The sequence below is a fragment of the Branchiostoma lanceolatum genome, chromosome 3, assembly GCF_035083965.1.
Source record: "Branchiostoma lanceolatum isolate klBraLanc5 chromosome 3, klBraLanc5.hap2, whole genome shotgun sequence".
Classification (NCBI taxonomy): Eukaryota; Metazoa; Chordata; class Leptocardii; order Amphioxiformes; family Branchiostomatidae; genus Branchiostoma; species Branchiostoma lanceolatum.
Genome location: NC_089724.1, coordinates 255,421 through 270,713, shown reverse-complemented (window position 1 = coordinate 270,713; position 15,293 = coordinate 255,421). Strand labels below are relative to the sequence as shown.

The 15,293-nt window shown below is 43.2% G+C and overlaps 1 protein-coding gene across 1 annotated transcript; it reads right to left on the bottom strand.

Moving 5' to 3' along the window:
- Positions 1–579: 579 nt before the first annotated feature.
- Positions 580–14,159, bottom strand: LOC136429121 (uncharacterized). The gene is made up of 11 exons (XM_066419000.1): positions 13,986–14,159; positions 13,205–13,372; positions 12,223–12,955; positions 11,504–11,585; positions 11,198–11,362; positions 10,619–10,753; positions 9,969–10,096; positions 9,251–9,671; positions 8,819–9,094; positions 8,025–8,130; positions 580–3,821 (listed from the first exon to the last, which is right to left on the bottom strand). The coding sequence occupies exons 1-11, from the start codon at positions 14,101–14,103 to the stop codon at positions 580–582; spliced, it is 5,574 nt and encodes a 1,857-aa protein (XP_066275097.1). The 5' UTR covers positions 14,104–14,159.
- Positions 14,160–15,293: the final 1,134 nt, after the last annotated feature.

The window sequence follows — 15,293 nt, the reverse complement described above, 5'->3', positions numbered from 1 at the left end:
GCTGCTGGCCGGGCAACTGCCCTGAGCTACCATTCAAAATGATGAAATCAAGACGAGACGGCTGAATAATACAAATATTGGTCAGGGCAATCGCCCCCACTAGTCAGACATTTCAGAAAATAAGTGTCGTTAAAAGACAAATACTTGTACAAGATGACGTGATTTTTTGAAAAGTTCAACCCTCAATTTTCGAATTTTCAAGGAAAAAAAGAGGAATAAAATGGATTTTCCCTTATTATTTTGGATTCTGTCAACTGGATGAACTATATTTTTCGATCCATCTAATGGATGAAATGTGGTGAGTACAATTTTCTATGTTGTCCAATAAATAATAAGCACCTCTCTATTCATACTCTCTGCTTCTTAAGCAAAAACTCATTTTATCATAATGTATAAACCAGTGTCAACCTCTATATAAGCTTGATGATGTTTTTTGATGATATAAATATGCCGTCAGTTGTACATATCAATCCTATTTGCCCATACGTTTGAATAGCTTGAAGTTGCCATTTGTACACTTCTTTCAATAAAGTCAGTCTGAGGACTACAGGATATGAACGTAGAGATTTCTGCATGTACTCACCTCAGCTCCTCCAGTGTTGGGTGTTCCTCAGCAGCCTGCACCACAGCCCGGAACCCTGCAGGCTCCATGGAGATGTACTCCAGGTACAGCTCCTCCAGGGCAGGGAGTCTGGGTAGAGCCTCGGCCAGAGCCATGGCAGCGGTGTCAGGCAGGTGTGAAGGTGTGTTCCTGTTACAAGACATGCCCAGCCAGGTCAGTGCCGGCAGTGCCCTGATGAGCTGTGCGACCCTTCCCAGTCCGGCTCCTGTTACTCCAATATTCCCCCCGATGTCCAGCCCCTGTAGTGTGTTGTTATAGTGAGGGGCTTTGGTCAGACTCTTGTCACCAGGTGGGTTTTGTTCCATGTCCAAACTGCTGGGCTGGCAGAGTCTTTCCACAAGTGAGACAATCCCTGAGTCCCCTACGGTATTGTAGCTCACATTCAACATCTGTAATTGTACCAGGTGAGGCAGAGCTTTGATCAGGGATGATATTCCCCTGTCACTGATACCTGTTCCACTGAGAACCAACACCTTCATGGCTGTGAGGTGGTGGAGGATAGCAGCCAGGCATTCCAGCCCAGGGTCTCCTATGGCATTAGCACTAATGTCCAGTTTGATCAGGCCGGTTAAGTGACGCATTGCAGGGACCAGTTTCCTCATGCCTCTGCCACTGATACCGGTCCGTGATAAGCCCAACTCCTGCATGGCGGTGAAGTTGTGGAGGATGGTGGCGAGAGACTCCAGCCCAGGGTCTCCTATTTCATTCCAACTAATGTCCAGTTTGATCAGTCCGGTTAAGTGATGCAGTGCAGGGACCAGTTTGCTCATGTATTTGTCACTGATACCGGTCCGTGATAAGCCCAACTCCTGCATGGCGGTGAAGTTGTGGAGGATGGTGGCGAGAGACTCCAGCCCAGGGTCTCCTATGTAATTCCCACTAATGTCCAGTTTGATCAGTCCGTTTAAGTGACGCAGTGCAGGGACCAGTTTGCTCATGCCTGTGGCACTGATACCGGTCCGTGACAAGCCCAACTCCTGCATGGCGGTGAACTTAAGGAGGATGGTGGTGAGAGACTCCAGCGCAGCATTACCAATCTGATTCTCACTTATATCCAGTTCTCTCAGTTCCGCTAGGTGGCGCATGTTGGGAGCCAGGTATTTCATGCCCTCAGACGTCATGCCGACACGCTTTAGACGGAGTACAGCCAGGTATGGAACACAGGACAGCCCGTCCTTCAGGACTTCCACCCCAGCATCACCAATCTCATTCTCACTAATATCCAGTTCTCTCAGTTCTGCTAGGTGGCGCATGGTGGGAGCCAGGGATTCCATGCCCGAAGACGTCATGCCGACACGCTTAAGGCGGAGTACAAACAGGTGTGGAAAACTGGACAGTGCGTCATCCAGGACTTTTATACCAGCATCACCAAGGGCAGGGTTGTCTGAAAGATCCAGCTCCTCTAACTGAGACATGTGTCTGAGCCCCTGCAGAATTGTCTGGAGTGATGAAGGTTTTAGTCCCGTACATGACAGATCCAGCATCTTCTGATCATCTGAATCAACCATTCCTGGTAGTTTCAGATCCAACTTAAGTTCAGGGAATGAAGTTGTGAAACACTGCTCCAAGTACTGGACTGTGTCTCTGTTGCTGATGTCATCTTCAATTTTAACTATAAGTCTGTCCGGCAGGTTTACTTTGTCGAGGTTTTGTATGTAATACTTGAGAGCTGCTCCTTCTCTACTGTTAACCGAGCCGTCCAGCATGACGATCGGCAGGGCTTGACTGAAAGCCTTCAGCACTTCAGGTTCTTGTCTTTCATTCAGGATGTTCAGACACAACTTTGCAAATCTTTCGTAGGTTTCACAGGATTTCCTAACATTTGCGTCTTTCGGTACATGTTTCTTTTCTTCAAAATGTTCTGCCTGCAAATTTGTAAACTCCTTACTGCTGAGCTTGCGCAGTTCCTCCATCACAGCTTGTGCTGCCCGTGAGTCACGGCCACACGTGAACTGAAGCAGGTTACTGAGTTCAAGCGCCGTGCTTATTGAGGTGAGCTGCAGCAATTCATCAATTTCTTTCTTTTCCTTCACCAGAGCATGAGCGACATATTGTCCGGCAAGGAACTCTTGCATCGTCTTGTGTGAAAACTTCAGCTGTTCTTCAGAGTTCCATTTAGAGGCAGACTTTTCCAAGTAGACCACGCCAAGCCTCTGTAGCAGTTCCCAATTCTTCTCTTGTTCCTTTATGTCTGTCAGTTTTACCACAGTCTCATTACTTAGCAGCGCCTCTAGCGCAAGCTTGCCGAGCTGCAGTAACGCATCAGCCACGTCTGTCGGCAGCCCGTCTGGTGGCATGTCCACTCCCTCCCGCTTGCAGTAATTCTTGCCCAGGCAAGTCAGCAGGTTCCGGTACAGCCCCGCTATGGTTCCAGTAGAAACCATCGCTTGGTCCTCCTCCCACATCAGACAGACCGTTGTCAGGAAAAGCGGGGTTTGCATCAAATCAGAGACAACTTGGCTACTCTCGGTACATGTATTAGCAATGAGCTTTTCAGCTAGATCAGGGTTTCCTGTGATGCTGAAATACTGCCGCACGTATTTCTGTACGTGTGAATGGGAGAAGCCCTCGATACGTACATAGCAGTTTGACTGGGTGTGCTGCTGCACTCCTGCTGAGGGTCGGGAGGTGATCACTATCGTGCTCTTTGAGCACATCTTGCCAGACAACAGTTTGGGAATGGCCTTCCCGGCTGTCCTGGCCTCAGGGCGCAGCTCATCATACCCGTCTAGGAGGAACAGCACACGGGACTCGTACCTCTGTAGGATGGCTCTGATGGACTTAACATCAATACCTTCAGTTGCTTCATCAACACACTGGTCCCACACCATCTTCTCTATAGTATCTCCCTCTCTCACCTCCCGGAGTCGGATAAACAGGATGATGTCGTGCCGTCTGCCCAGCTCTGTTTTCTGTGAGACGGCATCTAGGGCTTCTTTGGACAGAAACATTGTCTTCCCCGCTCCGGCTTCGCCTTCAATCAGAATGCACCTTGGTGCTGTGGACTGTCCTTTGACATCGGGGCTGAATAAGTCGTCTGTGGAGCTCAGTATGACCGTGTTCCCTTCTTTTTCAGCCGTCAACTCTAACTTCGTGAATATCTTACTGAAGCTAAGTGAAAAGCTGTCCTCCCAGCTCTGAGGCTTGAAGTTTGCCAGCTTTACTTCATAGTAGGTCTTCACTGCCTCCTTGAGCACATCTGCAATAAAGGTGACAGTGAAGTAAGACATAAGCCTACTCATTACCTTCAATGGTCAATGACAACAATAAGATACGTGAAAAGTGAGTTTCTTGTTACTTGGGTAGGTCTTCTATAACGTACAGTTAGGTACGTTTCATCTCCATCAAAATCCTTTCCCGATGGCAGGTTATTTAAGCCGAACCCGCTATAATGATCGCGCTATTTCATTCACATCTTTCTCAACATCATTCAGGCTATCCTGTGTGTGTGTGTGTGTGCGTGTGTGTGTGTGTGTGTGTCAACGACAGCTCATTATGTTCTCTTCTGTTACGTGGTTCCACGTCACTCTCACACTTACAAAACTGTAATATACTCGATATAGTTCATACTTACATCCATTGTACAGGCAGATTCATTTAACCCTATCTAGACCGGGGGGGGGGGATAAAAGTACCCGCGCCAACTTTGACGTCCTATAGCTACTGAACGACATGTGCTAGGACTACCAGACTTGGTGACTTTTTCTAGAATGTAGTTGGCAACAATTTCATAGTAATAGTATAAGTTTACGATTTTTTGTGTTGCCATGGCAACGAGTTTCTGACAGACATTTTTTTATACAAAATTCACTAATTTCGGTTTGAACAATGAGGTTTCAAGGCTTTCTTGCTCTACCACATTTGCTTTCCTACATTATTAAGATCCTATGTTATCTAATGTAACTTTCATGATTAGCTATTCATAAATCATGCTAATTTGATGACGTCATCGGCCAAAATCCATGATGGCGGACAACATGATTAGTTTAGGTGTAAACAGGCTTTTCCCCCTTCAAATTCGTCCATACCTAGTCTATTTTGATTGTGTTTTGGGGTCTTAAGTAGCAAAAATTATATTTCAAACAATTCAAGATCGCCTATCCAAGATGGCGGATCCCAGGGGATGGCTTAAGGCATATGACGTCACTTTATGACGAAATTTGACGTCAACGCAGCTACCATTGACAACAGAGGTCTTGTCAGACTTCATTAGCAAAGAAATACCCTTTTTTGTTAAATGATCGGTTAATACCATTAGGTATTACAGGAATTCCCTATTTAGACGATTTTAGCCCCAAAATTACATTTATGACGTCATAACTACGTCATATTACGTCATAACAGTACCAAAATTTCAGGAATTATAAGATTTTACATATACATTACTTTCTGCAAATTTGGTGATTGCACCACATACCGTTCTGAAGTTATGAGGGGGGTCGGATGAGCCTTGTATTGTTCATTGCTATTTCCCTTTTATCCATTTTTTTATGTGTGTCATTATGTATGTTTGTTGTTTTGAGTAGAAGGCTTTAGATAAGCTATCGCTTGCTGCCTAATACTCTGTAAACATATGTGAATAAAAAAATAAGAAACTAGAGTTCCACGAACACATTATCTTCGCCAAATTATCAAGGCTTATTATGGATAGTGATTAATATTTACATGCTTATCACCCCCTGCAAATTTGATCATACACCATACCATTTGGAAGTTATGATGAGGCGAATGAGTCCAGTCTAGATAGGGTTAAAAATCATTTGGTGGTACAGGACTAGTATATGTGTAGAGTGTGCTGATATATGTTATAACGGGTCATGAAAAAATATGAGTATGTTGATATTGTATGGGCCATAAAGGTTCAATATTGCAGTGTTGTAACTTGTAAGATGAAAGTGATGATGAAATGGTACAGTCAATATATTTAATAGAATAAATCTTTATTCCATATCATACACATTTTGAAAGACATAGTACATGAGACTTTTCCGCACCTAGCAGTGGTGCAGTTTTGGTGCAGTGTACTCTCCAATCAGAGGAGTGGGTCTGGCTGGACAGTGGTTTTTGACGCGTTTTTAGGTGTTTTTGTCAGGCTTTCTATTTTGTCCCCTTTTAGTTATGTAGCGAACCGTATGTTGAACAAAAATGCCTAAACTGAACACGTTAAAAACCAGCTGGACCCCTGCTTGGAGAATAGTGGGTGCCCCATCTGTTTATTTATTTGACCTACATGTACGTTTATGCAAGGCCATCTGTTTACATGACCTGACACTGTCTCATGTCCCATTATGAAATGCAGTGGGTTAACAAACTTTCATTACTAAGTATGGAAATTAGCTCCTGATTTGCATAATTAGTCATTGATTCTGTAAAGCACCATCTGAGCTCTCTACATACCAAACATCACGACGATCTGTTGACCCCTTCTCAAGTTATTCATGTCCGAAGGTCAAAACAAAAACACCCACTGCAGTTCTAAACAAGCCGCTAAGGGGCCCAAATTTACAGAACTTACTTCCTGTGGCATGAACTATCTACCACACAAAAATCATGACCATAGCACATTCAGAAAATATGCCCCTAACTTTTGAAGCTCCGCTGCAGTACTTTCGGTACCCGCTAGAAAGCCCATTATCGAACTTGACCTTCCTTTCTGTAAACCCTACCCATCCACTAAATATCATGCAGAACCACCACCAGGCGACATACAAATACACATCCACACAAAGCCCACTGCAGTACCGACGGAAAACGCCAGGGGAACCATTTTTCAACTTGACCTCCGTTCCGACAACATCTGCACACCTGAAAAAATCATGAAGATTCATCAACGTTTCCGTCACTTTTTTTGCCTACAAACAAACACATCATCATCATCATCATCATCGGTCCTCCTCTTACGAGGTGCAGCAAGTGAAGTTTGCTCGCCAGAACTTCTTGTCGTTCATTGCAGAAAGGAGTTCCTGTCCTTCCAAATTAGTTTCAGTTTCTATGAGTTTCTTGAGAGTTGTGATTGGTCGACCAATCCTTCTGTTTGCGTCCGGGTTCCAAATCAGAAGCTTTTCCGCTGGTTCACTGCTACGTACAACGTGGCCCGCGAGACTCAGCCGTCCACGTTTCACCACTGTGGTGACATATGGCAAAGGTCCATATAACTGTTTATTTGTAGCGTGCTTCCACCGTGGCGTATTGCAGATCACACGAAGCATCTTCCTGTAAGTGCCATTGAGTTTTCTGGGGCGTGTCGTCGTCATAACCCAGGATTCAGACCCATATAAAAGAATAGCTTCTATACATGCCTTAAACACTTTTGTCTTAGTTTGTTTTCTAATCGAAGACTTCCAAATTTTTTGTAATGAGTGGAGGGCACTACATGCCTGAGCTATCCTGATATTCATGTCATGTTTACTATCAGTGTAACCTTCTAGGTATTTGAAATCGGCAACTTGCCCGATTGTAGTATCATCGGAGGCTAAAAGTAGTTGTAGGATTTAAATGCATTTAAATGCAAACAAACACAAAAAATTAGAAGTCCGCTGCAGTACTGTTTGAAAACGCAAGGTGAGCCATTTTCGAACTTGACCTTTCTTTGCACAACCACTACACACCTACCGAAAATCATAAAGATTCATTGCAGCTTTCTTGAGTTATGCTCCTGACATAAATACAGACCCACCCAACAGATTTTTCAACCGAAAACATAATCTTCTCCGAGTACAAGTACTCGGCGAAGATAACAAAATATAGAAAGCTGGTGTGTTACACCGAAGTAGTGCTGTGTACCTAAACCCGTGTTCAGGTTCAGGTCCGGATTTAGATCCAGAGGTTCAGGTTCAGACTGTCTTATAAAGTCGGGACCTGAACCCATGGCATATGTGTGCTAAATAGTTTTTCCTGTTACTTGTAAAATTGCATATTGGCATATATTTTGCATGCAATTTGAAAAATATATATGCGAAATTATCTACGGTCAGTAGTAAACATAAAAGTTCAGTTATAAACACAAAAACAGCAATGTTGTCATATTTTTCCAGTGCAACTTTCACGATCTAAGGATGGTTTAAGGTGGTTTCAAACAAAAAGGAGAGTATAAGCGATAGATTTTTTTCCCGACTTGTTTCCAGTCGTTTAGTTGTTTTTTTTTTACTTGAACCTAAACGTTAGGTCCAATCCGGATCAGGTTCGGGGTTTAGGTACGCAGCACTGCACTGAAGAGTGGTTATTCCGGCTATACAGATACAGAAGCTGGTGTATGACGCCGAAGGGCGGTTATACCGGCTGTACAGATACAGGACAGAAGTGGTACAGCAAATTTTGTCCTCCAGACAAGCTTATCTCTAGTTTTCTAGTCACCAGCTTTTGCCATGATGTTTATGAAAGGTTCTGTGCGTGACAGTCTTACCTGGTGACTCGAAGTTCTCGACGTCAGTCTGGGCTCGAGAGTAGCTAATCCTCTCCTGGATTGAATGGTCAAGGTTCACGGCGTAGGGAAGGAGGCGTTGCATGTCCTTAAATGAGAGCAACACCTATAAGTACAGCGGTTTTCATTTCGTTCGGTTTTCGTCACGTCAAATGCATTCGTGCGATGGTTAGAATTTTGGTAGAAATTCATAAATTAACGGATTCATACTGTACTTTATAATCATGTCCGAAATTTCAGTTGTGCACCTTATTTCTGAGCGAGGCTGTGAACGAATTGATCACCCCTCGTATCATGCAAAGAATGAAACATGCCGGGTACATCAACCGATCATTCTATGTGCTGTCTACGAAAAAAAAAAAACATCCTGAAAATAACACAAATATATCATGTGTATGTATTACGTTACTTGAATACACTCTCGTTCTCATTTAAATGTACACATTTTGTAATCTCCGTTACCGTTAGAAGTAAGACGTTCCTGACATGAAGATATGCAACATATAAGGTACGCAATTGCCGTTTTTAAAAGCTAGAAAAGTTTTAAGTCGTCATAAAAAACTACAGTTTGACATCTTATATGTGGCATATCCTAATGCCAGGAACGTCTTATTTCAATCGGTAACGGAGATTACAAAAGGTGTACATTTAAATGAGAACGAGCGTACAGTGAACATTCAACAAAGAGTCTGGCAGTATATAATTCCATTTGAACCCATTGCCTATAAAGGAATTCGACACAGAGAGAATACAACTTGATTCAATGATGGACATACCTCAACAGTGAATCTGGCTTTAGTCAAGAACAGCTCAAACATTTCGGGGTCATCGTCCAATGGGTTGAGATGACTCCACTCCTTGTGTGTGCCACTCTCTTTTTTTACTTTGTTGACGAAGATGTCGACCAGTAACTTGTCCTTCAGAATGTCCTCCTCCGAAGATCCCCCCCTTTCACGCTCCAGCTCTCTCCTTTGGTCGAAGTCCTCAACGTACTGGATGATCCAGCTCATTCTGTAGGGCCATTGCTCAACAAGCAGCATCCACCTGGAAAACTAACGAAATATCGTAAAAACTTAGCATCCGGTCCTTATGTGGCTTTTGTTCCACCAGGCTAGATTAGATAAAATGTCCCTGATTCGTATTGTATTGTATGCTATAGAACGTATACTTTAAGAATATAGTCCTGTTGCCACAGAACGGTTACATACCTGTTCGTGAGTGAATTTTTCCCGATTCTGCCGCTGGGACAGAAGGCCTACCGAGACCCAAAGGATGTTGAAGATGCGCCGCATTTGCCGTGGATTTCCGGATACGTATCGAAGGACCTCGTCCCCCGGTAGACTCTCGATGGCGTTCATCAGAAAAAGGTTCATGTCGGCGACGTCACTTCCCAATTGCCCAGCTGTGTGGGGGACTGACTTTTCAGATTCGCTGTCATCCCTCCAATGATAAAGAAGTATCCGCAGCCCTCTCCTCAGCAGGGCTCCATCTTCCTTTTCAGGCAACTTTTCTTGAAACTTCTTTCCCCTGGAAGCCTTTACAATGTGCCTAAGACAACGTTTTCTCCCCTCCTCACCCGGATGCGGCAGGCAGATGGGCAACTGTACTATTTTCTTCAGGTACTCGTACCTACACACGAGGCAAATATCGGACCAGAAGTGAAATCATGGCTGGCAAAGGAAAGAGGAACGTTAGAATTTAGAGGTATGTTATTGTATGCACAAGACTGAGTGTAAAGAAAGACCAATCAAATTACATACTGGACTGGTGTTTGACTGCTTGTTCGTTGTTTCTCAGTTTGTCAAACTTTGAAAAGATTTTGATTCAAATAATGTGTAGTGGTCTGTTGATGGAACGTGAGAACATGTGCCGATTACCGATATTACCAAAATGAACTCCCACAAGAACAAAGTTCTAGATCTGTACCCGTTGATGTCGCCGTCCTTCATCATGTCCCCATAACTAGCCTCGATGCTCTTGACGACAATCCTGGGGTCTACTGCCAGGATGGAGATGAAGGGGGAGTCTCGGTCGGACAGGAGGATGCTCACTGCCTGGAGGAATGAGATTGTGCATAAATCCAACACTTTCGGTCTAATCTATCTTGCGCCACAAGTTAAACCAGACAGGGGAATCTGAGAAAATGATACCAATGAATGTTAGAATAATCTCATAACACAAAGGTCTACATTATTTGTACACTGCTACATAGCCAGATTTTTACCTCCGTGAAGGAGGTTAACCTGCTACGGTGGTACTGATATTGGTTGTGTCTGCGTGTTCGCAGCTATTACTCAAGCCGGTGTCACCCCGACTTCAGAGCCCGGTCGAGGCTTGGATCGGCTACACTACATGTGGACTACGGGATCAGTGCAATTGTGACAAAGGCATTACATGTTTTCCGTTTAACAACGGTAGTTTTCATCATTTAACCATTTTCGCCATAAGATAATTTCATGAATTAAGTACGGTAGTTCATTTATTCGGGATAATACATCATTCACTTCTTATGTTCTTTGTACGCGACATAAAATTAGTGTTGTGGTGTTGAAGGTGTAATCAGAAGTAGGAAGCACCTCGATGACTTTGGTGACTCTGTCTGTCGGGCATCTGTCCAAATCGTCCACTACAATAACAACCCGATACTGCTTCTTCCAGACTTTCTCGAAGTACCGCAATAAACCAGTCACCACCTCGACTTCTTTCTTCACCTGTGTTAGAATGAAACTTGTCAGAAATTGTAAAGAATGATGCTACAAGCAGATAAAACGCTGTAAAAGTCTATCACAAATCTATAATGTCATTATAACGTCGAAGGAGGTTACATATCCTGGTAGAAAATTAGATAATGCAAAACAAATCAAGCAACGGGATAAATTCTCTTCAGAGCATTTATTCAGTTGCTCGATTTTTTTGTATTGTGCAATATCCCTGCAGAGTTTCAGATGGCTGGTGATAGATAGATGGATATCGATTAACAAAGTTATTCACAACCAAGGAATCCATAACAGCCGACAAAAAGCTATCATCGAAACGTCGGCTGTTATAATTTCCTTGCTTGTGAATACAAGACTTAAGTCTTAAAGTTCCATGGCTTGCCTTGCCTACTGATGGCATTCATTTGATCAGATCTCCAGTTATGTCAGGAGACTTACCTTCGCCATGAACCCCAGCTCCTCGTCAAAGTTGGGTTTCTCCATCTGAGCCATCAGCTGATCTCTCTGGGACATCACCATTTTCTCAAGGAACGACCAGATTTGTTTGGCGTGCGTCAAACATCCCACGCTAAGTAGGATGCCACTGAGAATCTCTATTGCAATCTGTAAATAACAGAAACACAGAGATGCGCCGATGAAGGTTAAACGTTCAGAAAAATTTGCTTGAGAAACAGTTTCTTCAGAGACAAAAATAACCATTATCATTAAGCATTAACCATTCTTAAGGTAGCACTCTAAACCTACCACAGAAGGGGAACCTCCATTGACGCCCAGTTGAACTGCTAACACAATCAGTACTATCCCCAGAATCGCCGCGATCAACAACCTGGCAGTAAAACATGGGAAAGGAATGTTGTTGGTTTGCTGAAACAGCCTTGCATCCAGTTGCATATGTGCGCGTGAACAAAGCGTGAATCGGAAAGTTAAAATTCCATTTTAGCTGTTTGCAGTGTCTTGCATCTACTATCTTTGATGATATTGCCACACTGACTTAGTTTTATGGATGACATCATCTGGAGGCCCCCAAAAAATGCGAGAGGGCGAAAAAAAGAAATCCAGCAAAAAAAGCTGCTAAACCACAGTGTAACAAAGCTGGTATTGCGAATCGAACCACAGAATACACTGAACCAAACAAACAACAGATCTATATTTGAAGAAGGTACATCCCACTCGCCAACGTCGATGGCATACCAATCCACAATTACGCCCCCAGTTTGCTTGTGAACTTTGAGGCTGACGTATTTGGTGGTAGTACATAACGAGTTTTACAACAAGTCGGCACAATGCTGGCCTTTTGCGGCACTATGAGTCGGCAAATTAATTTCGGAGTTCCGTGGGGCCTCGGAGGAGGTGATTTATTTAGAACAGGCGAAAATCAATGCGAACGAGGATGTCATCCATAAAATTAAGTCGTTGTGACCTAACAAAATCATTTTTTAAACGAAGGTTGAACTGACACATACCTAACCCACAGCCTATCTAGCAATGGTGGTCTTCCCTGCCATGCCTGCGGATGATTGATCTTGTCATGGATGGCGCGGTACAACCGGGTTGTCCCCGGGCCGATTTTCTCCTCGACTTTCTCACACAGCTCGGTGACGATTCCTGCCCAGAGCACAGAGCAGCCGGAGTACAACCAGGCATTGAACTCCACATGAATGACCTCAATCTGAGGATTGGTAGTGTCTGCTTTTTGATCTGAGTCCGGCGGATTGGGATCTTTCTTAATATTTGTTTTTCGATTCGGCGAGTCCGGCAGATCCAGTTTTAGCAGATCTAGCCACTGCCCAATCAGCTTAAGGTTTTGCTTCCTTGAAATCCAGAATAATAAAGGAAAGGCCTTCAGCAAAATCCTTCTGGCGAGAAAAGCAGCAATCGTGCAGATGCAGATGCTAAAAATGGTACCGACGCTCAGAACAATCGCGAAGATGGCGGGGTAGTACATGTGGGACAAGATGCCCCCTACCACAGTTCCAAAGAAGAGCAGGAGGGCCAAGCAGCTCACACAGATGGTTGCTTTCTTGGCTAGATTCCGCCTGCTGTTATTTCCAGAGCGAAAGGAACCTGATGTGCCGGTTGTCTCCTGGACGCGGTGGCGGTTATTTTCTGGAACGGTGGGGGTTGTTTCCTCAGCTTTACTCTGCTCGTTGCTTTGGTGTAGCTTTTTTCGTTTATCTATATTTTCATTAATCGCCACTAAAAAAGAAGATGGCAGCAACATCGTAACTCTTTTGAAGACGGTTTAACAAAACGATAGTAGCCCCCTCCACTTCCATGCCACACGTCAGACCATCTGATTAAATCAAGAAAGTTAAATATTTAACGTCCTTGTTTAAATAATGGCGGTGTGACGCCTTTGGATAGAAATGGAAGGGAAAACATAGAAAAAACACTGTATTTCTTTTCCTGAAATAGAGAGTGAAATATGACATCAATGACCCTCACCTTTGATCTGGTTGAGGACGAAGGACTTGCCTTTCCCCCAGCGTGCATAAATTCCCACAGTGATAGGCATGGTAGTGGACTCGTCCGTTATGATATTGGCAATTGTTTGGGCGTAAACTTGGTAGCCCAGGGAGTCCTCCCCGAAGTGGCTGTCACTCTTCAAGCTTACTGTGAACAAAGCATCGCCAGAATTAGCAGAGCGGGTACACTTATTTAATTACATGATATTCGAAACGATGAGTAAACAATACTGTCACCATTGTTTATTTATTTAAAGTACATAATGCGATTAGCAATAAAAGTGCAGGAGGAAGGGGGAGCATGTATAGCTTATAGTCGATAAATATAATGATAATTAAGTAATATAAATGATACAAATAGTACACAGAAAGTAATAAAGATACAATACATAGGTCAAGTGACACACAAATATACACACACATTCACACATACACACACAAACACACATATACACACACACACACAAACAAACACGCACACATATACACATACACACGCGCACAAAGGCACACACACATACACACATATATATATATATATATATATATATATATATATATATATATATATATATATATATATACGTGTGTGCACGCACGTGTGTGTGTGAAGATAATCTGAGAACTGCACAGTTGAGGCATTAGTGTTAAGTAATATGTTTTGGTGGCCAATTTTTCGATTTTCAACCAATACCCTCCAAAAATCCCTAAGAGGGTATCTCAAAGCTACTTCCCCCTTTTACGTTATTTCAAACACTCACTGCTGCGTTTGGACTCCAGGCTCTCCGCCAATGCCTGCTTCAGTTCGCCGTCTGCTCGGTCCAACGCCGTCTTCCCGTTTCTGTCCTTCTCCCCAGCGAGGCCGGGGTTTAGATCCATCAGCGCCAGCGCGAAGTTCTTAGATCTCTTCCCTACGGCCAGGTGAAGTAGTGTATCAACCTGTGAAAACACAGTTTTAAGACTTTAGATGACTTTCATTAGAAAATCGCAGACGTACTATATTGAATGGTATCTGAAACACCTTACTTTATCGTTATGCTGTGGGTCAATTCCGTGACTGCAGGGTCACTGCTGACTACCCCCAGACATATCACATGTCAGTCAAACACCATGATTGTGGTTAGGCCATAGTAAGTACATTTTATGGATGACATCAGCGCGCGCATTGATTTTCGCCTGATTTCGAAATAAAAACAAGAATTTTTTACCCTTTGGCAATCGCCAACATGCCGAAAATGTGTCGAAATCGTCTGGTCAGTTATATCGCAAAAACGCCCTAGTTTACGCAGGTGATGAAAGATTGTTGAGATATATCTCTCAGAAAAGTGCGCGCGGGCCGGACCAGTGTCACTTCCGGATGGTTCACCGGATTGAGAGATCCGGTGACCTTTGACTTTCGTGAAATGTTACGATAATACAAATTAGTCTTTTTTATTGCAAATAGGTTGATAGCTATAGATCAGGCATGCCTGCAATAAATTGTGGAAAGAGAATTTACTGCATATTTGTGATTTCTGAAACATCTTAGTTGTAAGGCTGAATGGTTCGTTGATAATCTTCAAAAGGGGCCATCTAGATCTAAATTTGTGACTTTTCCCGGAATTTCTAGATCCCATCTGTGCCATACTGTGAAAACGTACTTTTCCGCAGGTTGACCACTCCTGTATTGAAAGAAAAAGATAATTAATCTCTTTTTCTTTACTTGCTCTAAAACACTACTTGGACTGTGCAGAGATGCAATTTGTGTGGGTCAATACTTTTAATTCTTTAATTACCGCTTATCAAAAATGCACTTTTCACACCTGGCTTCACATACAACCCACGGTTGCGTTGCTGCATAGGTATTAAAGTATCACAAAATGATATAGGACTGACGGTTCTAATCGAGAAATAGTGCTTCATGATAAAGATGACATAAAATTGACCAAACCATTAAAGTCTGGGGCCATCATTAACAATTATACAGTATGGCCCATCCCTACACAATTAATCGCCAAATACAACAAAATAAACCAGGATAGCAATTGTCTGTGATTTCACACCTGACATCAAGATCCATTTCATGCATT

Coding starts and splice junctions, on each gene's coding strand:
- LOC136429121 (XM_066419000.1), bottom strand. CDS start 14,103: ATGGATCTAAACCCCGGCCTCGCTGGGGAGAAGGACAGAAACGGGAAG. Junction 9,672..9,968: donor AAGGACGGCGACATCAACGG/GTACAGATCTAG, acceptor CCTCGTGTGTAG/GTACGAGTACCTGAAGAAAA. Junction 8,131..8,818: donor AAGCCAGATTCACTGTTGAG/GTATGTCCATCA, acceptor CTCTCATTTAAG/GACATGCAACGCCTCCTTCC.